At 34.5% G+C, this 27,900-nt stretch overlaps 1 protein-coding gene across 1 annotated transcript in view; it reads right to left on the bottom strand.

Moving 5' to 3' along the window:
• Positions 1 to 27,900, bottom strand: part of ADAM10 (ADAM metallopeptidase domain 10) — a 150,615-nt gene that overhangs the window by 83,570 nt on the left and 39,145 nt on the right. Inside the window, exon 3 of the mRNA XM_081289709.1 lies at positions 6,156 to 6,274. Coding sequence (XP_081145835.1) covers positions 6,156 to 6,274 — 119 coding nt within the window. The remainder of the gene's footprint in view (positions 1 to 6,155; positions 6,275 to 27,900) is intronic.

Here is a 27,900-nt window from a genome sequence, read left to right as displayed (position 1 = left end):
TGACCTTTGACTTTGCGGATTGGCTTATTTCACTTAGCATGAGCGCCTTCAGTTTCATTCATTTACCAGCAAATGCCACAGTCATTCTTCTTTATGGCTGAGTAATACTCCATTGTTTATATATACCACATTTTCTTTATCCATTCTTCTATTGAAGGGAATCTAGGTTGGTTCTATTGTTTAGCTATTGAGAATTGTGCATTATAAACGTTGATGTGGTGGCATCACTATGGTATGCTGATTTTAAATGCTTTGAAATATATACTGTGATATGGGGTAGCTGAGTCAAATCCATTCCTAGATTTTTCAGGAATCTCCCAACTGCTTTCCAGAGTGGTTGCACCAATTTACAGTCCCACCAACAATGTATGAGTGTACCCTTTTCCTCACATCCTCACCAATATTTACTATTACCTATATTCTTTTTTTTTTTAAAGAGAGAGAGAAGAGAGAGAGAGAGAGAGAGAGAGAGATAATTTTTAATATTTATTTTTTAGTTCTCGGCGGACACAACATCTTTGTTGGTATGTGGTGCTGAGGATCGAACCCGGGCCGCACGCATGCCAGGCGAGCGTGCTACCGCTTGAGCCACATCCCCAGCCCACCTATATTCTTGATAATTGTCATTCTTAGATGAAATCTCAGTGTTAGTTTTAATTTGCATTTCTCTAATTGCTAGAGATGTTGACAATTTTTTTTTTCATTTTTGTTGACCATTTGTATTTTTTCTGTGAAGTGCCTGTTCAGTTCCTGTATTTATTGACTGGGTTATTTGTTTTTTCTCCCATTCTATAGGCTTTCTCTTCACACTCCTGTTTCCTTTGCCATGAAGAAGCTTTTTAATTTGATGCCATCCCATTTACTGATGCTTTTATTTTACTTCTTGCACTTTAGGAATCTTGCTAAGGAAGTCTGTTCCTGAGCTGCTATGTTGAAGACTTGGGCCTACATTTTCTTCTAGCTGGGGTAGGGTTTCTGGTCTAATACCTAGGCCTTGATCCACTTTGAGTTGACTTTTGTGCAGGGTGAGAGATAGAGGTTAAATTTCATTCTAGTACATATGGAATTTCCCAGCACGATTTATTAAAAAGGCTATCTTTTCTCCAATGTATGTTTTTGGCACCTTTGTCTAGATAACTATATTTATGTGGGTTTGTCTTTGTGTCTTACATTCTATTCCATTGGTCTTCATGCCTGTTTTGGTGCCAGTACCATGCTGTTTCTGTTGCTATAGCTCTGTAGTATAATTTGAGGTGTGGTATTGTGATGCCTCCTGCTTCACATTTCTTGCTAATGTTAAGGATTGCTTTGGCTATTCTGGGTTTCTCATTTTTCCAAATGAATTTCATGACTGCTTTTTCTATTTCTGTGAAGAACATCACTGGAATTTTAGTGGGAACTGCATTGAATCTGTAGAGTGTGTTTGGTAATATGAACATTTTAACAACATTAATTCTGCTTATCAAAGAAAATGGGTAGTCTTTCTAATCTTCTAAGGTTTTTTTCAATTTCTTTCTTTAGTGTTCTATAGTTTTCATTACAGAAATCCTTCACCTCTTGTGATAAACTGATTCCCAAGTTTGTTCAGGTGGTTTTTTGGTTTGTTTGCTTGTTTTCCCTTTTCATTTTGAAGCTATTGTGAATGGGATAGTTTTCCTAATTTCTTTTCAGCAGATTCACCATTGTAGTGTAGGAGTGAAATTCATTTATGGGTGTTGATGTCATATCCTGCTACTTTGTTGAATTCATCTATGAGCTCTAAAAGACTTCTGATAGAGTTTTTTGGATTATCGCATTGGCAAGCAGATATAATTTGAGATCTTCTTTTACTATTCATAACCTTTAATTTCCTTCAATTGCCTAATTGATCTGGCTAGAGTTTCAAGGACTATGTTGAATAGGAGTGGTAAAAGTGGGCATTCTTGTCTTAGTTTTGTTTTTAGAGGAAATGCTTCCAGTTTTTCTCCATTCAGAATAAAGCCAGCCTTGGGTTTGTCATATATAGCCTTTACAATGTTGAGGTAAGTTCCTTCTATCCCTAGTTTTTCTAATGTTTTAAACAAGAATGGATGCTGTACTTTGTCAAATGCTTTTTCTGCACCTACTGAGATAATCATGTTATTTTTGTCTTTAAGTCTATTTAAAACATCACAGGCTTTTTTTCCCACTTTTTTTTTATTTGTTCCTTTAGATACACATGATAGTAGAATTTATTTTGACATGTTATACATACATGGAGTATAACTTATTCTAATTAGGATTTCGTTCTTGTGGTTGTACATGATGTTGAGTTTTGCAGATCATATATTTATATATGAGCATAGGAAAGTTATGTTCAATTCATTCTACTGCCTTTTCTATTCCCATCCTTTCTCCTTTCCATTCATTCCCTATTGTCTAATCCAATGAATTTCTATTCTCCCCTCCCCACCATACACACTTTAATGTTGTTAGCATCCATATATCGGAGAGAAAAATTCAGCCTTTTGTTTGGGGACTGGCTTATTTTACTTAGCATGATAGTCTCCAGTTACATCCATTTTCTGGTAAATGCCATAATTCCATGCTTCTTTATGACTCAGTAATATTTCATTGTGTACATATACCACTTTTTTTTTACCCATTCATCTATTGAAGGTCACCTAAGTTGGTTCCATAGCTTAGCTATTATGAAATGAGCTGCTATAAACACTGACGTGGCTGTGTCACTGTAGTGTGCTGACTTTAAGTCCTTAGGGTATATCCAAGGAGTAGAATAACAGGGTCAAATGGTATAGAACATCAATCTTTATGGCAATCATTCCTAGCATCTAGTCCAATACCTGGCATCCACATAGTAAATCATCTAATAAGTAACTGTTAAACTTAGAAGCAAGGAGACCCACTAGTAAAGTATACACCTTCAGAATAAATATACTCAAAGAATCTTTTGAAAATTTTGCTTTAAATATTGTGAGAAAAAAAAAAAAAGCTCTTTCCCACCTGACATACTAAACGTAAGTCTTTTGACTTCCTTGACACCTTGAGGTTTTTATAAAAGCATTTTAAAATGGAAACACGTTAAGTATTTCAAAAGCAATTTGAACAAAGGTATATCAACAATCCCTTTTAAGATATTGGACAAAGATTTATAATACTTTTCCATCAATTATAGTTTTATAGTGAAAGAAAATACTGGAAGGAGGGCTGGGGCTGTAGCTCAGTAACAGAGAACTTGCCTAGCATGTGTGAGGCACTGGGTTGATCCTCAGCACCACATAAATAAATAAATAAAATAAAGGCATGCTGTCCAACTACAAATATAAAAAAATAAAACACTGGAAGGATACTTTGAGATTTTAATAAAGTCACAAAATCTGAGCACCAAAATCAAATGATATAAAGGGGTGAGAAATAGAGAAAGAGGCTTTTACTTAATTTTTTCCATGCTGGGGATGGTACCCAGGACCTCAAGCATGCTATACCAGTATTTTACCACTGAGCAACACTCCCCAGTCCCCCTATTCTTTTTGGTTTTGTTATTGTTTAGAGTTAACTTCTAGCTATGTTGCCCAGATTGGCCTCAAACTCCTGGGCTCACTTTCCTTTGGGCTCAAGGTATCCTCTTATCTCAGCCTTCCTAGTAACTGGGATTACAAATGCACACCTTCTACCCTTAAGGAAGTTTTAAAAGTCATATTTACTGAAGCCAGGTGTGGTAGTATAAGTCCTTAAACACAGCTACTCAAGAGGCTGAAGAAGAAGGAGCAAAATCCCTTGAGACCAGGAGTTGAAAGCAAGACTGGGCAACATAGCAAAACCTAAAAAAAAAAAAAAGTCTAACTCTCATTAAACAGGCTTCCATGGGCCCTATCCCCAGTATCACAAAAAGAAAAGAATCAAAGAAAAAAACAGGCTTTCCCCATAATTTCTTTTTAGTTTTGTTTTATCCCATGCTGGGGATAAAACCCAAGGCCTCACACATGCTAAATACATGCTCTACCATTAAAGCTATATCTCCAGCCCCAGGCTTTCCATACTTTCTTGTTAGGGATAATTAGTTGACTTTGAATTAATTATACACTGAAATATAATTAGTTGACTTTGAATTAATTATATACTGATAGTAAGAGCCCAAGACACATATTTTAAATTATATCATTTTTATCTGCAAATTCATTTATACACTTTTACTTTTCTTGAACATCACACAGCAAAAAAGGGCAGAGACTACTAAGTTATTTGCTCACCAAGATAAATGATCAAGAAAGTAACAGTACACTAGATTGATATAAAAATACTTTCCTTTGGTTACAAAATTATAAGAGCACAAAAAACATTTAAAAACTAGCATTAGTCTATAAATAAGAAAGTTTACGTATAGAAACACCTCATTTACTTGGCATAATCAAAAATCTAAAACAGTTCTAAAAGCATTTATGTTCTCATAATTTATGATTGAGTGAAAATCTAATATATAGAAATAAATTTCAATTTCTCTTAAAAACTGGGGATCATCTTGAGTATTTATTAACGTACAGTTACAACACAATGACATTTTGCCCTCCCCTCCAGTACCCTAGAAGACTCCAACTGTTTTCAAAGTTATTTTATGACTTTTATAATTGTTCTGTTCTTCCCACACTATTTGTCATATGTAATTTTTAAGGTTAAGTGTGCCACTCATGCCTCCGAACAACTTTTGTTGTTGTTGTTGTTGTTGTTTGGTTGGTTTGGTTTTTGGTTCTGGGGATTTAACCCAGCCAGGGGCAGTTTACTACTGAGTTATATCCCTTTATGTATTTATTTATTTAATTAATTTCTTATTTTATTTTGAGACAGAGTCTTGCTTAACTGCTGAGGTTGGCCTTGCTAAACTACTGAGGTTGGCCTCAACCTTGCAATCCTCCTGCCTCAGCCTCCCAAGTCACTAGGATTACAGGCATGTACCACTGCACCCAGCTCCTAACAACTTTTTAAACTGATGTCATGAGAGAAATTTGTTAGAACTGAAGAAAATCAAACAGAATCTCATGAAGGAAGGACCTGGAAAGATTTTCAAATGAATGTCTTCATCACATTATTTTTAGCTAATATAATCTTTGTTCTGTTTTTGTTTTTTGGGGGGTTTTTCCCCCCTGTGTTCTTACAAAACACAATTAAGTTACTGTTAATTTCTTCCTTGGAAGATCAGAAAATCAAAAGTCATCAAAAAAAAATTTTTTTAAATACTAACAGTTTGTAACTATTAATAATGTCAAAATTTTATACATTTCAAAAAAATTTATACCTTTCAGAAGCTAGTTATCTCATAATTCACATAAACATATATGTAAAGACAAGTCCAAAGATTACTTCATTTTTCAAAAAACACCTACCCTTCACAACTCACTCATTCTCATCAGAATTTTTTTTTTTTAAACAGGATAAAGAACTCATAAAATTTACTACAGGTCTAAGGTATTAGCATATATTATGCTCAAAGAGGATCAAGGTAGATCACTCTTATTTAGGGATTATTTTTATAGGGGCTTGGTTTGGACTTCTAGGGCAAAGGCAAGTGCTTGCTCATTGTGTGGAAGGCTGGGAAGAAGAATGTGCAAAACTAGCAGGATTGTCTTGTGATACAGAAGAAATCTCCTAAGTAAGAATCACCTGTGATCATCTTTGTCTGAATCAGTTGTCAACACCTCCCAGCCCCACCATCTCTTCTTCCCTGATGTGAAGCCATGATTCCATCTAACATCCATCCCCAGGAATCATCCAAATCTGAACCAAAGATCCATAGCACAGGCAATGTAGCTGCTTTTTGAGTGTGGACTTCCAAGAGCAAGGGCCCCAGATGACAAACTGGCAGGGTTGATTCTTAAAGAGAATCTGAGCATCTGCTAGTACTTTGGGAAGCTAAATGGAAAGGTATTCTGTCTTTTTCACTGCCTCCAATAGTTTGAATTCTCAAGATTTGTATCAACTTTTCTGAAATATCTGCTATGCTTTGCTTTTCCTTTTTTGTTAACTGGAGAAAAAACCCAGGACCTCAAGCATGCTAGGTAAGCACTGTACCACTGAGCTACCTCCCTGCCCCTTATACTTTTCTTATGCTTTTTTTTTTTAAAATATATACTTCCTTGTGTTAAAAAAAAATAAAGAAAGGGATTATGTAAGGTTGAACTTACCATAAATATGTCCAGTGTAAATATGAGAGGTATCATAATCAAGTACTTTATTTGATGTTTCTACTTTAAATTCATCACTAAAAAGGGAAGTATCCCTCTTCATTCGTAGGTTGAAATGTCTGCAAATGGGATGGGAAGGGGAAAAAAACTGAAATTAAAAGAATCCAAAATGTAAACAATTATTTGTTATTTAAAAAAAAAATAAGTCTGGAAAATGTGAGCTGTGTCACACAATTTGTCAACTTGGGAAAGATACGGACCAAAATTTTCTTACAAAAGCACTGTCAACTTAGTGGTTGTGGTAGACTCTAAATCAAATATAATTAAAACAATATCTAGGATATATTTTAAAATAATGCTGATAGGCCAAATCTTACATAGTAAAACAAGACCATTCAAACAACAACTAAGTTACTGGTAGATAAAAATCAAGCATCATGACCCAATTACTATTATTCACCACTACTTGTACCCATCTTCTCTCTCCAGTAATCTGCAGTTTTAACATTTTTCCATAATTTTCAAAACTCAAATAAGTTAGCGTACAGCAAAGAGGCATCTATTTAAAATAATTAACATCTCTTCTCAGAAAAGCAAGTGTGCATGCTTTCTTTTACACAGACATCTCACACACACACACACACACACACACACACACACACACACTTTCAACTCCTTAGCCTTGGAGCTTCTAAATTCTTACAAGTTATAATTAGGCCTTCTTTAATTTGAAAACTAGAACTTCAAAAGACCAAGACATTGCCTGAAATCACAGCATTCTAATTGTCCACAATAAGGAGAGAGAAAGACTGAAATACCAAAGTGAACTAAATGACATTAGTCACTAATCTTTAAAATATGATAAGAACATAGGGGGCAGAATCAAACTTGAAATCAAATCTTAAGCCTGAAATTTATTAGCCTAAGATTCCTATGAAGACAATAAATTCTATCATCTTATGAAATTATTTTAAGGTTTAGAGATTATAATATATATAAAGTCAATATAATGGTTGGCACATAGGAGATGCACAATAAAAGGCAAAAAAAATGGCTATCATTGCTCTTTAAAGTATCATGTACTCTTTGAAGTATAACATGTCTTTTGTAATTGCTATAATAATCTACACATGGAAAATTTCTACTCAATGTTTATTGTGACAAATAAAAAAGAAGCATGAGGGTATACTATTTTATCTTACAAATATGTTCTGAAGAGTACCATAGAACCATTGTTTAAAACAACATAGATTTGCAACATATTGAGTGATATGAATAATAAACCAAGTCACTGCATATGTACACTTTTGAGATGAATAAACTGATACAAAATCTGTAGCAGGAAAACTGTTAAAAAATTAATTACAAAAGCACATAGCTGTTAATACACAAATTCCACGTCTAGAATTTTATCTTATGCATACCTGCACATAAGTTAAATTACTTTCATAATACAAGACTGTGATATAGGCCAGGCACAGTGGCACAACCTGTAATCCTAGCAGCTCAGGCAGCTGGGCGTTCAAAGCCTGCCTCACCAAAAATGAGGCACTTGGCAACTCAGTGAGACCCTGTCTCTAAATAAAATACAAAATAAAGCTGGTGATGTAGCTCAGTGAGTGCCCCTGAGTTCAATTCCTGGTACTCTTCAAAAAATAAATAAATATGTTTTAAAAAGATTATGATATAGTAAGAAATATATTGGCTTTTGCCCCCAGGTCCTGGCAAAAAGTTCCTAAAACCCTTGAATTACCCTGAAAGACAGGAATATCTTTCAGTCCTATTCAAAAGTCTGTTTCAAGCACATCTGAATTTATAATAATGAAGTGACAGAGGGTGGAACTCCTAAACAGTCCAAGAATGGAGCTGTTCATCTGAAAGACCAAGTGATTAGAGTGTTGGAATATCAGTCCCAGCCAAATCAATGCCTAGGGCTACAGGGAGAGTCACTATAAAGATCTACAACTGTTGGGGCTGGGGATGTGGCTCAAGCGGTAGCGCGCTCGCCTGGCATGCGTGCGGCCCGGGTTCGATCCTCGGCACTACATACAAAGATGTTGTGTCCGCTGAGAACTAAAAAATAAATATTAAAAATTCTCTCTCTCCCTCTCTCTCTCTCTCTTTAAAAAAAAAAAAGATCTACAACTGTTAAAAAATAAAATAAAATAAAATAAAATCTGATTAGATTCCAAAATGGAAAACACACAGAGATGCTGCAAAGATGATGCATGGAGAGGCATGGAAGCTCTGTGCCCTTTCCCACATACCTTATCCTTGGCATCTCTTCCATTTGGCTATGGTTATTCCTGAGTTGTGTCCTTTATAATAAACTGGAATTAGTAAGTAAATTATTTTCTTGAGTTCCATGAACAATTTTAGCAAATTAACTTTAGGAAGAAATGGTGGAACTCCTGATTTACAGCAGGTTGGTCAAAAGTATAGGACCTAAGACTGGTGTCTAAGGTCACAAAGCATTCTTGTGGAACTGAGCCCTTAAGTTATAGAGTCTGAGCTAAATCCAGGTAGTTATTGTTGGAACTGAATTAAACTGAATTGTAGAACACCCAGTTGGTGTCTGGAGAATCAAGAGAACTGGTTATTGGTGTTAGAAAACATCACATAAAGAATATTCATCTTACCACTGTGATTGGGAACTGAATACAGTGGTACACACCTATAATCCCAGCTACTCAGGAGACTGAGGTAGGAAAATCAGAAGTTGTAGACCAGCCTCTGCATCTTAATGAGATCCTGTCTCAAGACAGATAATAAAAAGGGCTGGGCATGTAGCTTAGTGATAGAGTGCTCCTGGGTTAATCCCCTGAGTTGGCCCCCGTATCACACACAAACAAAGGTTAAGATTGGGAACAATCAGGTTGGGATTATACCTCAGCAGTAGAGTGCTCTCCTAGCATGTACGAGGCCCTGGGTTCGATCCTCAGCACTATATAAAATTAAATAAATAAATGCATTGTGTCCAACTACAACTAAAAAATAAATATTTTTTAAAAGATTGGGAACAATCAAGCTATTTTGTGGTATTTCTATATAAGTATAAATCACAAAGCTGAAAAAAGAATATAAAATTTTACATGTAATGAAATCAAAGCTCCATAATTATAGTAAGATTTAAAGGGGGGAGAGAAGTACAGAAAAGGGACTAAGCCATTTCTTTGAAATGATCATAAGGGAAAGAATGAATATACCCACATTTTCTAACGAGACTATCTGTATGAGATACAGATTGTCAGAATGTGCATCCAATCTCCTGAAGGATGCCCAAGATAATTAATAAGAATGGCCATCTCTAGGAATGGGAAATGGTTACTGGGAAACAAGAGGGAAGGAGATTTTACTGTATACCTGTTTGTAACTTTTGAATTTTATATATGAATATATATGAATCTATTTCTTATTCAAAAAACATTCAACTTGAGATAACATCTTGATATATAAAAGGAAAAATTCTGCTTTTTATACAAAAAAAATCTATTTCAACTTCCAAATAACTGTGTTAGAAATAAACAGCAGAGAAGCTTTTACTGAACATGCCTTCTCATTTAAAAATACTGTTTTTGAGTGATACATGTGAAACAACTATTTTCAGACAATAGGCAATAAGCACTGAAGGCTGTGATCTCTGAACAAGGAAAAATAAACAGGATGAGCCATGTGATTGTTCCAGCTTTCTGCTTGGAAGAACTTTAGAGATGGAGTCTCGCTTTGTTGACCAGGCTGGCCTCCAACTCCTGGGTTTAAGGGATTCTCCTATCTCAGCCTTCTGAATAACTGGGATCACAAGTACCTGCCACTATGCCTCATTTGCCTGGAGGAACTTTCTGGACCATGACTTAAGAAAGAAGAAACTCCCTGGAGAGCACAGTGTCTTGCTAAGTCTCAGAGACAGAGGAGGCACCTAGATTTTGCAGGCAAAATAGGTGAAAGGAAGATGCAACATTGAAAAAGAGCTACAGAAATCTGCAAAGACATTCACCGTTTAGTCTTTAGCTGAATAATAAAAAGGATACATAAAGGGAGATTCCACATAAGCAGGCCAAAAAACAATTACTGGAAGCCATTAGTTGACCAATTGCTAGATTTTTTAAGGGATAGAGATAACTTTCAAGTTCTGATCAAGCACAGAAAGAACTGTTGTCATTTAGTAGACAACTAAGAAAGGCTATTTCTTAAAAAAATAGGGGCATGCTGGGGATATAGCTCAGTGGTAAAACACTTGTCTCGCATAAGTGAGGCCCTGGGTTCAATCCCCAGCACCACAAAAAAAAAAGAAAGGAAAAAAAAAAAAATTGGAGCAAACTAGGTCTAGAGTAAGGGCTACTTTTGATTTACCCTAACTTTAAAAAAAAAAAAAGCTTAAAAACAAGTCTCAAAGAGGGGCAAGCTGATTCACAAGTTACTATACTATTCAGCAAAACAAACCACACTTTAAAAAAAATCCAAACCCAGTTAAACTAAGGTACATCTTTATCAAGGAATAGAATTTAGTAAAAAGGAACAAACTACTGACAAACAAAACTACTTGTACAAACCTCAAAAAATTTATGCTGAGTGAAAAAGCCAATCTAAAGAAATGTGCATTGCATGATACCATTTATGTAACATTCCTGAATAATATAATTATGGAGATGTAGAACCAATTAATGGTTGTTAGCCAATTAACGATTGTGGCTATAAAAGGATAAAAGATTCTGTGGTGATAACAAAGCTGAGTATTTGAATTGTGGTGATATTTACACAAGGTTATATGTGATAAAACTACACTGAATTGCACACAAACACATGGAACTGGTAAAATCTGAAAAAGCTGTATACATCATACCGATATCAATCTTAGTTTTAAAACTCTATATTTGTGGGCTGGGGCTGTAGCTCAGTGGTAGAGCGCTTGCCTAACTTGCACAAGACACTGGGTTCGATCCTCAGCACCACAATAAAGACATTGTGTCCACCTAAAACTTAAAAATAAAATTTAAAAAAAAACTATATATTTGTATAAAGTTGTTAAAATTGGGGGAAACTTGGGAAAGGTGCCCAAGAACTTCCTATATATTTCTTTGAAACCTTCTGTGAATTAACAGTTGTTTTAAAAGAAAGAAGTTGTTTTAGGCCAGCTGCAGTGAGTGGCATATGCCTGTACATCCAGCAACCCACCCAGATACTCGGGAGGCTGAGGCAGGGGATCACAAGTTCAAAGTCAGTCTGGGAAATTTAACAAGACCCTATCTCAAAATAAAAAAGGGCTGGGGATGTAACCACCTAGTAGAGCAATTGCTTAGCAACTGGGTTCAAAAAGGCCCTGGGTTCAATACCTGGTACCACAAACACACAAGAGGGAAAAAAATCATCAGATATAAAAAGGAAAGAAATAAAAACCAAATAAGAGCAGGGGAAAAAAAAAAAAAAAAACACCACTCAGTTAAGTGCTGAGGATGTCTACATGCCTGAGGCCCTGGTTTGATCCCCCACACAGTCCAAAAAGAAAAAGAAAAAAACAAAAACAAAAAAATACCCTGATGATAGAATAAGCAGACAAGGATTTTATTGTCTATATATTGTAAATATGATTAAGAACATAAGGGTAAAACTTGAAAAACATGAGCATAATGAGGGGCGGGGGAAAGCTACAAGAAGAGAAGGGCAGAAATGGGGGGGGGGGGGAATGTATCATGATCAGGTGAGTTTATTCCAGGAATGAGAGGTAGGTTTAACATTCTAAAATCAATCAATATAACTCACCAATTTGAAGGGAAGAAAAACTACAAAATGGTCTCATTAGTTGTAGAAAAAGCAACTGATAAATTCTAGCACTCACTCAGAATAAAAAGTTCTCAGCAAACTAGGAAGACAAGAATTTCCTCAGCCTGATAAAATATACTTACAGAACACCAACCTCTAATATCATATTTAAGGACAAAGATTGAACAATTCCCCCTTAAGGATGGGAATAAGGCAAAGATGTTCACACTTGCCACTTCTCTTCAACACTGTATGAAATGTCCCAGTTAGTTCAATAAGCCCAATTTGGAAATGAAGGGATAAAACTGCTTTTAGTTTAAGACAACATAATCATCTATGTTGAAAATCCTAAAAGATCTATTGAAAAACTACCAGAAATACTAGGAAAAACTACTAGAAATAATTAGTTTAAAACAAAGTCACAGGAATAAGACTAACACGACAAAAATACAATATTTTATGTACTAACAACAAACAACAAAAATGAAATTTAAAAAGCAAACCCTACTAACAATAGCATTTTTTAAAAGTACTTACTAACATATTTAACAAAAGATGTACAATGCCTTTACACTGAAAATTATGAAACAATGTTGAAAGACACTAAAGAAGAAAGAAACTAAAGAATCTGAAGATTCAATAGTATTAAGATGTCAGGGTGGGGGTGGGACACAGTATAATATGCATTTAGCATTCATGAGGCACTAGGTTCAATTTCCATTCGTGGTGGGGGGGAGGTAAGAATGTAAACTATCTCCAAATTATCTATAGATTCAAAAAATTCCAGATTTTACTATAGACATTCACAAGGTAGCTCTAATATTTACACCCCACCCCACCCTGACATCTTATATACTATTGAATCTTTTAACTTACTGTGGGCTGGGATCATGGCTCAGTGGCAGTGTGCTTGCCTCACACATGTGAGGTACTAGGTTCAATCCTCAGCACCGCATAAAAATAAATAAATAAATAAAATAAGAGTATTGTGTCCATCTATAATATATATATATATATATTTAAAAAAGACTTACTGTAATAGTTATCAGTTCACTACCTCTGGGATCCTAATCTACACTACACTGCCTTCTTGGAACCTATAATCACTTCTCCTTTCCCAGTGGTAATAAGTTTTGTCAGCAGAGGGCTCTGAAGTAGCACTGCAGGGGCAAAATACCTTTCTTGCGGGTTCCAGCGTACTTTCTTTCTTGGCATGCACCTGGGACACCTGTGGCATTCACACCCAAGCAAAATTTGTTATCAGTTTTGATTGGTAACCTACATAACATCTGCCAATATTTGCCTACCATCCATGGACCAACTCTGACTCAAGGAAGAAGTTTCTCTGATGGGCTCCATATCCTTGCCATTACAGCTGAATCCCAATGGAAGAGACTCAACCTCTTAGTTAATCTCCCTCAGCTCCAGTTTTGTTTTCTTTTCTTTCTTTCATCCCTTTTTAGTAGCTAATTATTAGATAGTAATTCTTTATATTAAACTTTAATTCTTCAAAATATTCTATTGGTTTCTGTCTCCTAACTGGACTCTGTGGAGTATATTTAGCTACAATAATCAAAACGGTGACATAAAGATATGCACAGATCAACCAAATCAAAGACATAACAACAATACAGAAACAAGACCTCAACATGGAAATCAAGGCAATTAAATGGAGAATGGATAGGCTTTTCAAAGACTGCTAGTAGAACTAATCTCCATACCAAAAATATTAGTTGGTTCTTAATTTCTATCATACATAAAAATCAAACTGAACTGGATCACAGACTTCCATGAAAAAACTATAATAAAACTATCTAGGAGAAAAAGATCATGGCCTGAAGAGTCAAAGTATCTTAATATACAAAAGCACAATCATAAAATGGACAATACAAATTCAAAACTTCTGCTCCGTGAGAGGTAATAACAAAATGAAAAGACAAGCTACTGTCTGGGAGAAAACATGTAATTAATTTTATATATATCTGACTGTGAATTTATATCCAAAATAAATAAAAACATTTTACAGCTCAATTTGAACAAACCCTTCACAAAAGAAGAAAATTCTAACTAACAAGCACATGGTAACCTACATAACATCATTAATCAACATGGAAAAACATATTTGAACCAGAGTCACACACTACCATTCACCTCCCTAGAGTAACACTTCCAAATGCTTGTAGGATGTTGAGCACCTGGAACTCTCTCACACACCGCCAATGGAAATGCAAAATAGTACAACCACTACAGAAAACTGTTTGGCAGTTTCTTATAGTTATGCACAAAAACCCTATGACCCTACCATTCCACTCTAAGAGAAATGAAAACATAAAACATATGTCTACACAAACAATTGGACACAAATGTCCATAGCAACTTTACTTCCAGCAGCCAAAATCAGTAAATAACCTAAATGTCTATCAACAAGTAAAGAGACTGTGGCTTATTCATAGAATAGCAAACTACTTAGTATTAAAAAGTTCAAACACTTGAAAATAGGCACTTTTGTGAAGACACAAAAGAATACACAAAGTCAAAACCTATCTATAGTGACAGAAAGCAGGTCAGTTGTTGTGTGGGGTGGGGAGAAAGTAAGAGTAAATGATAATAAGTAGACTTTTTGGTATGATGGAAACATTCTGTATCTTGATTTGAAAGTTTCATAAGTGAAACTTACCCCACACTATATACTTAAGATGAGTATGTATTATTTTATGTAAATAGGGCTCAGTAGGGCATACTTACTAGCTTCCAAAATTGTGGCCCTTTTCGAACATTGTCTATTTCCTCTTGTCCTTAATTTCATGTCAATCTTGTCACCCTTTTAAGGGTCTACTCACTTTCCATTTGCCAAAAACTATCATCAAAAAAACTCCTAAGGCTTTCCAAGTGCCCAAGGACTGTCATGAAGATATACAAGAGCCTTAAGTTTCCAACCTACTGAAGGAAATCATCAACAAAACCAAACGCATCTAAGTGGGAATTCTATAAACAAAGTTTAAAATAGACTGTCCTGAATAAATAGGAATCTTGTCTGAACTCTTGTTGCATACAGGTCTCTTCATAAAATTACTTTGCCAACTGATAGACAACAAATTCTTGACCATATATAAGTACATGTATGGTTTTTTATAAAGGATCACAGTATTTTTTTAAAAAATCATTGATTTATCATTACATAAATACTTTTCTTTCAACTTACTACAAAAGTACTACCTCTAAAAAGATCCTCTAAAAGAGCATCCTTGTTAAATAGACTGAACATCCAGGGACTATACTGTTAGGAATTTATTATTCAGCCAGTTATTGTACCAGAAAAACATTGTGAGCAACAGTATTCCATATGGTTTCTGGGGGGTTTTTTGTTTTTGTTTTTTATTATTTTTTAGTAGTTGATGGACCTTTATTTATTTGTATGTGGTGCTGAGAATCGAACCCAGTGCGTCATACATGCTAGACAAGGGCGCTACCACTAAGCCACAACCCCAGCCCTCCATATGGTTTAAAAAAAAAAAAAAAAAAAAAAGAATAAAAGCTTCAGGAAGACATTTAAATTCAATTTCAATATAAGAAATCTATGCTAAACTTCCACCCCCCAAAATAATTATACATCACTTCCGTATCTAAGCACAAGATGGATAAACATCCTAGAAGGATAATAGAATTTAAGAACACTTAAAGTAGGGTCTTTCAATCTTCATATTGATTTCATAAGAAAATAATTTTATACATACAAAATATATTCCCACTGTTGATTTAAATTGGATTAAAACCATAGTCAAGCAGTAGTACAGATAATAAAATAATTAAGTTTACATCATGTCCCAAAATTCACTGCTTTTATTAATATAAAAATTAATTTGCATTAATAAAAAAAATAAAGGAAAGCCTGGAAGGTTGGTAAATGATAGAAATAAGACAGACAGAGCTGGGGTTGTGGCTCAGCAGTAGAGTGCTCGCCTAACACCTGCGAGGCCCTGAGTTCCATACTCAGCACCACATAAAAATGAAACAGTGAGGATACTGTGTCCAACTACAACTTAAAAATAAATATTAAAGGGCTGGGGATGTGGCTCAAGCGGTAGTGTGCTCCCCTGGCATGTGCAGGGCGCTGGGTTTGATCCTCAGCACCACATAAAAATAAAATAAGATGTTGTGTCCACCGAAAACTAAAAAATAAATACTAAAAAAAGATTCTCTCTCTCTCTTTAATAAATAAATAAATATTTTTTAAAAAAGAAGTCAGACAATTAAGTGTGTCACTATAAAATAAACTACAAATGAATTATCAGGAGTTGAACATAAATTTAACTAAGCCACTGGATTCCAATTTTCTAATTTTAATTCTTCTACCATCTGTTTGATAGTTCAAATCTTTATGCTATTTTATAGTTTATAAAATGCAAATTATTTACAGTATTCCTGTTGGAGTATATATTATAAAATAATAATAAAAGTGGCTGAGAGACAAACCACATACTACCTTCTTAATTTTTCAAAAAGTTCTCAATAAAAAACACTGCAAAACAGAACCTGATTTTTGTTTAAAGCTCTGGAAAAAGGATCAGAAAAACTACAGTGAACATTGTTGTATAAAAATCAACGTACTACAAGGGCTGGGGTTGTGGCTTAGTGGTAGAGCATTTGCCTAGCACATGTGAGGCCCTGGGTTCAATCCTCAGCACCACATATAAATAAATAAATAAAATATTGTGTCCAACTAAAAAAAAAAATCACTATGTTACAGAAAAAGAATTTGGTGGCTCCTCAAAAAGTTAAAACAAAGAATTACTATGATCCAGCAATTCCACTTTTAAGCATATACTTAAGAACATATCCTTTTTTTTTAAGTATATGCTTAAAAGTAGAATTAAAATTTTATGCTATTTTTCAAACAAATTGAAGCAGAAACTCAGATACTTGTATACCAGTATTCATAGCAATATCATTCATAATAGCCAAAAGATGGAAAAAAATAATGTCCATTTAAAGAAACATTTTAAAAGTATGTATGAGTGAGATATACACATATTATTATTCAGTCTTAAAAACTAATGAAATTCTGAAACTTGCTACAACATGGAGTAGGAGCCTTGAAAACCTGACCTAAGTTAGTGAAATAAGCCAAAACATTTTGGTAAATAAAATTAAATCATAAATATTCTGGTGCCACTTACATGTGGTACCTCAAATAATCAAATTCATTAAGACAAAAAGACGGATTGGAGTGTGCAGGGTGGCATATGTTTGGAGCCCCAACTACCCAGGAGGTTGAGAAGGGAGGATCACTTAGAGCTCAGGAGTTCAAGGACAGGTAGGAAACAAAACAAAACAAAACAACCATTTCAGGGTAAAAAAAAAAAGAAAAAAAAAAAGCCAGTTGAATGGTTGGTTGCTAAGGGCTGGAGGAAGAGAAAACGGGATCTGCTATTTAATAGGTATACAATTTCTGTTTGGGACAATGAAAAAGCTTTGGAAATAGTGGCGATGGTTGCATAAAACTGAATACACAAAATGTCACTGAATTAACTGTACACTTAAAATTCATTAAAATGGTAAATTTTTTGCTATTTTACTACAATGAAAAAAATTCTTAATGTTTAAAAAATCATTATATTCTGGGGCTGGAGTTATGGCTCAGCGGTAGAGCACTCACCTCATACATGCAAGGCCCTGGGTTCAATCTTCAGTACCATAATAAAAATAATTTTTTAAGACGGAGAGTCAGGGGTCCTCACTAAATTGCCCAGGCTGACCTCAAATGATCCTCCTGCCTCAGCCTCCCAAATCACTGAAATTATAGGTGGGCATCACTGTGCCCACTTCTGGTTGGCCACAATTCTTAATGGTAAAAGGTTTGAGAGATTTGGCTGAGATAATGGTACTATAAGAATGGTGAAATTATAACATTCTTATGGAATTTATCTAGAGCTCAGAACACTTTTACATATGCTACTTCATCTTATCCTCACAGTAACAGTGCAAAGGAGGCATGATACATATTTTTATCAAAGGGTCTGACTCAAGGTCATGAGATAAGAATTAGCACTAGAACTCCAGTATTTGGTTGCTTCATCTTACTCTTTCTACTATACTAAAAATGCTTCTTAAGCATACAATGAAAAAAGTCAAGCTAAGAAATGCTGAGTATTGCAGTAGTCTTAACATGATCACACTCCATCAAGCAGTCACATTTTAAAATCTAAACAAATGCAAATAAAATATATAGATGAAAATAATATATAAAATCCTTTGACTTTCACTGAAAATATGCATTACAACACAAGAAGTTCTGATTATTAATGCTAAAGCCATTTTCAAACACTATCACTAAACTGTCCCCTTTCATAATGTTTCTTTCAGTAAATTTTGTTCTTTTTATTGCTATTATATATGACACTATCATTAAAGATAGACCTTCAAGGAGGTGAATGACTCACATAAAGAACATTATTTGCAACTGGGAATATTCTTCTAACCGTACATGTATTTATTTACTTATTTATGTATTTTTGGTACTGGGATTAAGCCCAGGGGCACTTCACCATTGAGCCACATCCTTAACCCTTTTTATTTTTTATTTTTATTTTTTTTTTAAATTAGTTGCTCAAAACATTATTTATTTTTTATTTTGATGCAGTACATTAAGTTGCTAAGGCTGGCCTCAAACTTGCAATCTTCCTGTCTTAGCCTCCCAAGTCACTAGGATTATAGGCATGTGCCACCATGCTCAGCTACTCTCACATTTAATCACTGTACTGGATTTTATGGACCAATAGCATTTTGTCTCTCATCTTGATTACAGTAGTTCTATTATAATTTTTGTTGGCTTTCCTCAGTGACATTAAAGTAAAGAGTAAGGTGAAGTTATTAAAGGCAAAATCAGTTAAAAAAAAAAACAACAACAGCAATTTGGGGGAAAAAAAGTGATAATGATTTGCCAGTCTCAGTACTCTGAATATGCAATTGCACCATGTAGTAATAATAGCTGGCTTTCCTTTCTCAAAACTTTAGGAAAGTATTCTGTATCATAAGATAAGTAACAGAGGTAGTAGAACACTAATACACAACAATAAAAAAAAGTTAGGATATGATTCTGTAAGTTCTCTGGAGCATGATGTGCCTTCTATATCTTTATACAAAAAGGTACCTTTCTCAGTTGGGCATGGTGGCATACACCTGTAATCCTGGCTACTTGGGAGTCTGATGCAGGAGGATGGCAAACTTAAGGCTAGCCTTGACAACTTAGCAAGACTCTATCTCAAAATAAGAAATAAAAAGCTAGGTGAGGGGCTATCGCTGTGTCTCAGTGGTAGAGCACTCGCCTAGTATATGTGAGGCACTGGTTCAATCCTCAGCACCACATATAATATAAAGGTATTGAGTCCACCTATAACTAAAAAAAGTGAATATTTAAAACAAAAATCTGAGGGATATAGTTCAGTGGTATAGTGTCCCTATGGTTCAATCCCCAGTATTGCAAAAGAAAAATAAACAGGGGTACCGTTTTATAAGTCAGAACACATTGAATACAGAGTAAAAAGCAGTTGCCTTTTCCCACGAGACTATTATTTTAGCTCAAGATAGTGTGGCTTTAATTCTCAGACAAAAACAGCAGCAGATAAAGGGTGCATCCTTGTGCTGAAAATGATAGAATGAAAAGCCTCAACTACATGAAAGCCTCAACTACATCAAGTACCTTGGCAACAAAAGAGGAAGCTTAAGAGTAAATCTTGTTTTAAGTTCTACTGGAATAATCCAAGAGTCCTAGACACCAGGACTTTCTTGATAAATAGAGGTCTATCTTATCCAAATGGAGCAGGCTTATAGTAGGACTGGGTTAGCAACTAGTAGAATTAACTACTTCAGTAAGGTATCCCTGATGTCTCCAAATATTCATTTGCTCTCAACATTCACCTTCTTCTTAACAAAGATGCTTGAAAGAGTCTCACCATTCAATACTATTTTTCCCCCTCTGGTACTGAAATGAAACCCAGGGCCTAGTATATGCTAGGCAAGTGCTCTACTCTGGAACCACATCCCCATTTTGAAACAGGGTCTCACTAAAATCGCCCAGGCTGGCCTCAAATTCGTGATCCTCCTGCTCAGCTCCCAAGTGCAACTATTATAGGTATGTGCTACTAGACCTGGCCCAAATCCTTTCTGATGACAAGTTGCCAACATTAACACTAAGTATTATTATGAGTCCATTATTAAATTTACCTCCACTAGTACACTTTTTAAAATAGAAAAGCCCTTTTTTTCAAATTATGGTCCAGAAGTCCAATATTGGGGTGGGGGGGAGGTGGACAGCTCACGTGCATCCCACTGAGCCATACCTGAGGGTATCCTCCACAGAAATTCTAGGACTTCATAGTTTGAAAACTATAGATCCAAACTAAGCTAATAGGCTTGAGGCAGGTAAATTACCTCAAATAAGCAGAAATACATAAATAAGAAGATAAAAGAATTACCAAAGAAGATAAAAATGAAACTAAAACTTGAGCTAAAATTAATAACTTTATCCTAAGTAAGAAGACAAACAGAACAATGTTAGTCTTTCTCATATAAAAGAGATTCCACAGGGGGAAAAAAAATGCTATGAAAGCATGATTACACATGATTGAATGTATTATACATGATTGAAGATTAAAATTTATCGATTGAAGAGGAAAAAAAGATTTCCATAAGTATTTTCCAACTTCATGCAACTATCTAATTAAATAACTGACAAGCAAACTACTGTACATAAAGCACTGAAGCAATTACAGAATTTAAGAATAGGGGGACACTTCAATTATTCAGATACCCAATATAGAACAAATGAAAAAAATTAGAAAGATAAATCACCTAAATTTACTAATTTCACAAATCAGGAAGAAGGGTAACTTGACCAAGATCACACAAATAAAATCATAGTTTGAATTTGAACCAGTCTTCAACTAGCTAACCAAGGACCTTTCCACATCAAAGTATGGTTCCCTTCTTAGGACATATAAGAGAGTTTCAGGATAAAATTCAGGTCTTCTTGGTGCAAGACAAAAACAAAGGGATGACTTATAAATCATCATCAATAGGAATAAAACTAAAAGAAGCATGTGTCAACAGCATGTATCAACAGAAAGGAATTAATAAGAAGATAATCAAGTAAAACTGACAATGGAAAATGCCATCTAGTATTATTTGGACAAAGTGACCTATAAGATTTCTCAAGATAAAGAATATGAAAGATTCACTTGTTTGACAGATGAAAGTAAGCTATTTATTTAAAAAAAAACATTAAATTTTTGGGAAGTCACATATATAGGCAAGAAAATTTTACTATGAATGATTAGAATACATTTGTGCTTCATACAGCTAGGAAGAAATTAATCAAACCGTACTTAAAAAACAACTGGGTGCTTGAATCACCAGAGAATTAGTAAAGACAGTGTATTACACTCTAATAACCAAAAATGAATTTAACTTGTTTCCAAATTCAAATAATAACCAAACACCCCAAAATATACTGGCTGTTATAAAGCATTAAGAGACTCAAATAAAAAATTATTTCTTTACCTTTATATATAACTATAATATATCCAAGTCTGGACTATTCTTTGAAATTAGATCTAGTAAGAGCAAACAGAATTAAAGAAATTCAAAGAAGAATAAGTTACATGCACTAAGACATTAGGAATGTGGGGCTTGGGTTATAGCTCAGCAGTAGAGCACTTGCCTAGCACATGTGAAGCGTTGGGTTCAATCCTCAGCACCACATAAAAATAAATAAAATAAATATATATTTTTTTAAAAAAAGATATTAGGACTGTTAGGCACAGTGGCACACATCTATAATCCCAATGACTCTGGAGGCTGAGGAAGGAGGATCATAAATTTGAGGTCAGCCTGTGTAAAACTAAAAAATAAAAAGGGTTGGTGATGGGAATATAGCTCAGTGATAACATACCCTGGGTTCAATCCCCAGTACCAAAAAAAAAAAAAAAAAAAGATACTGGGACTGTTCAGTAGGATAGAAGCAAGAAGCAACAAATGACCATTCACCTCCTTGAAACACTTTTTTTTCTTGGCTTCAACGAAATCATGCTCTCAAATTTTCTTTTATTTTTCTTACCACTCTTCAGTCTCCGCATCCTCTCCACCATGAAACCCTTCAACTAAAATGCTGACATTTAGTGGAGCTTTCTCCTAGGCCCTCTTCATAAATTTCAAGTTACATGCAAAATTAAACTTATGATCTCTCCTTATATTTATAACTGTTCCAGTAAAAATAACTAATTATACCTGAACATTCCTTAAAGTAATTGTGTTCAATGAATGTTTAGTTTATTGGTCTTATTATAATATGCTTGTTTGGATTTATATCAAGTCCAAAAACTAAAAGAAGCATCAATGAAAGCTTGATACTAGTGTGATATTTTTTAAATGATGTTCTAGCTCAGAAAATGGACTCAGTAGTTACCTATTTGTTTAAACCAGAAAACAGTCTTAACTCCTCTTTATACCTTAGTACATATTAACAAGTCCTATTAATTCTCCCCTCAAAATATCACTCAAATCCATTCACCCTCTGTCATAATCTCTAGTTTATCTTTTTTTTAACAGTATATGAATTTAATTTGTTTCCAAATTCAAATAAGCAAGTTAGTTTACATTTAAAGGAGAATTTCATCATGATCTTGGTCTGTGGCTATGTGAATTTCATTTATTGTATCATCTTAATCTAAACCCCAACCTCCCACGAGGACTAGTGCCTCCTGACCTGCTTCAATGCATCTAGTCTTACAACATTTTTTTTTTCATACTGGGAATTGAACCCAGGGCTACTTTTATCACTGAGCTACATCCTCAGCCCTTTTTATTTTTTATTTGGAGACAAGGTCTCACTAAATTGCCTCAAATTTGTGATCCTTCTGCCTCAGCCTCTTAAATTGCTGAGATTACAAGTGTGCACCACCACATTGGCTATTCTTTCTACCTTCTAAAGTATTCTTCATTCTCAGCCAGAGTAGACTTTTTAAACCTCTTAAAGTTATAATTAATAATCTTCCATGGCTAATTCACCATGACTGACTTCCAAAGACCTGATTCATGTATACATCTCAAGCCTCAACTAAATATGCTCCCTTATATTTTAAACACCAGTCTACTGAAATTCCTTCAATTCCAAGAACAATCCACTTTTCATCTCAGTATCTTTGTCCAAAGCACACTTCCTCCCCTTTTTTGGTCAAAAACTCCTTCTTATCTAGTCATTATTCTGGTATCAGTTAAATGCCATTTCCTAAAGTAGCCTTCCCTGTCCCCTAAATGAGATGTTATCCCTCGCCTGCCATAGCAATCTTCTGAACATTCCTCTCTTAACCTTTTTCACAGGTATCATTGCTAAACCAATACTTATCTGTCTTTCCCATGAACCCAAAACCTCCACAATAGCAAGGACTTGTCTTGTTCGGCTACTCTATTCCTAATGACTACTAAATGCCTGAAATATAATAAATATTTAATAAAAACATAAAACAATGAATAGGTTAAAATAAAACATGCAAGTTGACTTAGTAAATTGTGACATAATAAAACTACAGAGGGGCTGGGGATGTGGCTCAAGCGGTAGCGCGCTCGCCTGGCATGCGTGCGGCCCGGGTTCGATCCTCAGCACCACATACCAACAAAGATGTTGTGTCCGCCGAGAACTAAAAAATAAATATTAAAAAATTCTCTCTCTCTTTCTCTCTCTCTCTCTCCCCTCTCACACTCTCTCTTTAAAAAAAAATAAATAAATAAAACTACAGAACATCTCTTAGAGCTCAAACTTAAAATTAATGGAAATATACAAAGTACTTGTTCATTCAATCCAGAGATTCTGTTTAATTTAATTTGTGGTTGAAAGCTTCTTTAAAAAAAAATAACTGACAACTCCTGCCACATAATACAAATACTGGTCCCACATCATTATTACTAAAATTCTTGATTTGTTGGTTCAGTACAGACTGTTTTGGAAATTTGCTAGCATAAAGTGATTGTGTCTTCAGATTTCAGAGATGCACACAAAATACAAATATCAAAAATAATTGTCAGGACTGGTGTTGTTGTGGCTCAGTAGTAGAGCGCTCACGTAGCATGCATGAGGCACCGAGTTTGATCCTCAGCACCACATAAAAAAATAAATTAAAAAAAAATAAAGGTATTGTATCCATCTACAACTAAAAATGAAATTCTTTAGAAAACATTTCAAAATTTTGTCACAGAAGTAGAAAAGTAATCAGTATTCAGTAATGATTTTAAAAAGGAACTATATGTGGGGGCTGGGATTGTGGCTCAGCAGTACAGCGCTCGCCTAGCACGTGCGAGGCCCTGGGTTCGATCCTCAGCACCACATATAAATAAACAAAGTTATTATGTCCAACTACAAGAAAAAATAAATATTTAGAAAAAAAAAAGGAACTATATGTGATTACCTAAGAAATGAAACAGGGCTGGGGTTGTGGCTCAGCCATAGAGCGCTCACTCACCTAGCACATGCGAGACGCTGACTTGGATCCTCAGCATCACATAAAAATAAATAAATAAAATAAAGGTATTGTGTCGATCTACAACTTATAAAAAAAAGATATAAAAAAGAAATTAAACATATTGCAGTTTGAAAATATCACACTACTACACAATTTTATTATACTATGCTTGTTTGAGTTATTTAACTAAACAACCCAAACAAGCATAGTATAATAAAAACAATAAATAAAACATACTCATTCAATATAGTTTCTATAAAGAATGTTCAGATGTAATGAAACAGGATAAATATTTAAAGAAATTTTAGATAAAATCCTTGCTATTTTAAGAAGTAGCACAACAACCTGACAAGGGGCTTAATCACTTAAAGAACAGGGAAAAGGGAAAGTTAGCTATAAACTTGGATTAAATCTGAGCTAGTTGAGTCTCACAAGACTCAACTGCAAGCACAACAGTTTAGTATGAAATATAATTTATAATTAAGGAAAATAATAGATAGGCTTTTCTACTATACATATGCCTTATTTTTGACATTCACTATCTAAGCTAACAACCCCAGAAACTCTGGAGTTAATAGCATACTGCTAATTAAGCTACTGAGTCAAGCCTGTTTGAAATTATCTTATAGAGGAAAGGATTATCCAAAGAACATCAGAAAAAAAAATGCTTTTATATTCTTTACTTCAATTCCTTTTGCAAAGAAGGAAGAAGAAAATTCAGTTGAATTTTTTTTTAATTATTTCCCTTCTTTTTCCAGGCAAGCCCTGGTTAGTGCTATCAAAACATGTACAAGAAAAATATTTCACATTAAAGTCATATCTAAGAAGCTAAACTCAAAGCAATGATCAGTTCCCAGTAACCAATAGTCATATAAAATTCATATAACCTTTAATCATACAAAATTTACATGAACACAGCTCAACTCTGGCTTTTTCTTATGCTTTGGAAATTCAAGCAGCCAGCCACCCTTCAGATATCTTTAAAAACATATTTACTAGAATTTCAATTTCTATATAAAGAGGAATCAGGAAAGAACAAAATATACTACATACATCCTAAAATATCCACTAAGACATCATTGTAAAATGTACTTAAACAAACAACATCTGCTATATAGTACCTGACACAAAGTAAGTACTAAAAAAATATTATTTTTTCTTTGGAGATTTTTGCTGATATTTGCTTAAATTGTGTTGGGATAAATATAATTAACCAAGTCAGTGTTTTACAGATTTTGTTTTTCCACATCCACAATAGCATTTTTACACAATTCAAGTTTATTCTCTACCCCTTTTTTAAAAGCAGGCATCCACCAATTGTGCTTTCTGGATTCTCATCTCTAGTTCTTCAAATGTGCTAGCTTGCCTTAAGAGGCAAAAGTTTCTGCTCATGGTACGACAGAAATAATGACCAAGATACCTCCAAACTAACTCACAGAAATATTGTATCATACTATTTTGAACTAAGACCTAAACAATATTAAACCTGGATTTTACAAAAATCACATAGGCAAAATTCCTCAAGCAATTATAGTTCACTGGTATTACAGCAAAGCTCAAATACATGATAGTCAAGCCAGGAATATACAATAGTTAAGCCAAGATATATGATAATTAAGGCAGGATACAACATGTATTTAAGAAGAATAAAGAAATACTAGTATTTAAGAAGACTAAAGGAAATATGGCTCCTACTAACATGTTCATAATACACTTTCTGCATGAAACAAGGACTGAGAGAAAACAAATTTTCTGAAATTATTACTAAAATTCTGACATAATATGATAAATCTGCCTACTACTTAGCAACTAAGAACAACTGCTGTGGAGCTGGGCATGTAGCTCAGGGATACAGTGCTTGCCTAGGATGTATAAGACCCCAGATTCAATCCCCAGCATGGGGCAGGGAGAGAAAGTAATGAAGAACACCAACTGCTGAAGAGGATGAGATATTACAGAGCATACAATACGCCAGTAGAAAACCTATCTCAGTGTACTTTATTATCTGCCAAATTAAATATGCCATGAGCAATGGATGGTTTACTTTTATTTCTGATTAAACTCTGTGATTAGGGCCAAACCTAAACAAAAATATTGGTTTTATACTTCCCCATCAGCAATTTATGCTTATAACTGTTATACCCTCTTCATCTTCCTTCCTCCTTCCCTCCTTCCTTACTTCCCTCAATATAATTTAAATGATTCTCATATACATAATAAAAAAGGTGAATAAGGGGCTAGGGCTGTAGCTCAGTGGCAGAGCGCTTGCCTAGCTGTGTAAGGCACTGGGTTTGATTCATAGCACCACATAAAAATAAACACATAAAATAAAGTCATGCTGTCCATCTACAACTACAAAAAAAAAAAAAACAGTTAATAAAACTCGGGCTTTGCATTTAAAGTTCATAATGAACAAAGGACACTGCTAATAAACAGTTATTATAAAATGTGATAAATGCTATAACTGACATACATACAACATTGCAGTGAGCAATATCATTTATCAGAGCTCATCCAAATGAAACCATTTCAGAAATCTAGAAAATTGATTCTTTATTTCTAAGCATAGGTAAGAGATCTGCTTTATTCTAGTACCTATTTTCAAAATATTTTGTTTTAAAATACCTTTCCTCAACAACTGTATCAGTAGCTCAAATAGAACTTTAATTTTCAAAAACTTTATTTCAAAAGCAATAACTTTTCATGGAATTCTTAAGACCTTGGGTTTGGAAGAATCTAAACATTTATTTAACATCTGTAAACCTGCAATATAATACATACTTTGTTATTTAAGAAATTTAAAAGCAAAGTTGAAAGACATCTGTTGGTTCATGTGCTTAGGTATAAAATAAACACAAAGAATTAGTTTAGTACTGGAACATACACAGTCTGGGCTAGAACTCAGAAATATAAGTCATAATTGTCTCAGCAGAACCTTTTTCAAGTACATTTGTCTTTGTATATCTAAGTTAACTGCACAATATTTAACATATACTGTAACTGATTAAATTGATTATCTGATTTTGGAGTACTAAGCCCTCCTGTGTGAATAGGGGAAACAAACTCTTTATATTTTTAAAAGGATGAAAAATAGATAACAAGTCTAGCCACAATACATAAGATAGAATGTATTTTATAGGTCAGGCTACAGCAGCTAACTACAGTCTTCCCTACACTACATTCATAAGAAATACAAATAAAATACAAAGCCAAGCACAGTGGCGCACACCTGTAATCCCAGGAATTCAGAAGGCTGAGCCAAGAGGATTGTGAGTTCAAAGCCAGCCTTGGCTACGCTGAAGCACTAAGCAACTCAGTGAGATCCTGTCTCTAAATAAAATACAAACAGGGCTGGGGATGTGGCTCAGTGGTTGAGTGTCCTTGAATATATCTGTTAAGTAAACAGATTTCTGTTAAAAGTACCCTAAGATGATCAATGCACATGAGACCAATTTACATGAGATTTTCTAGTTTCA

Source organism: Spermophilus citellus (genome assembly GCF_964194105.1).
Source record: "Spermophilus citellus genome assembly, chromosome: 4".
Lineage (NCBI taxonomy): Eukaryota > Metazoa > Chordata > Mammalia > Rodentia > Sciuridae > Spermophilus > Spermophilus citellus.
This window is presented reverse-complemented; position numbering and strand designations above follow the sequence as displayed.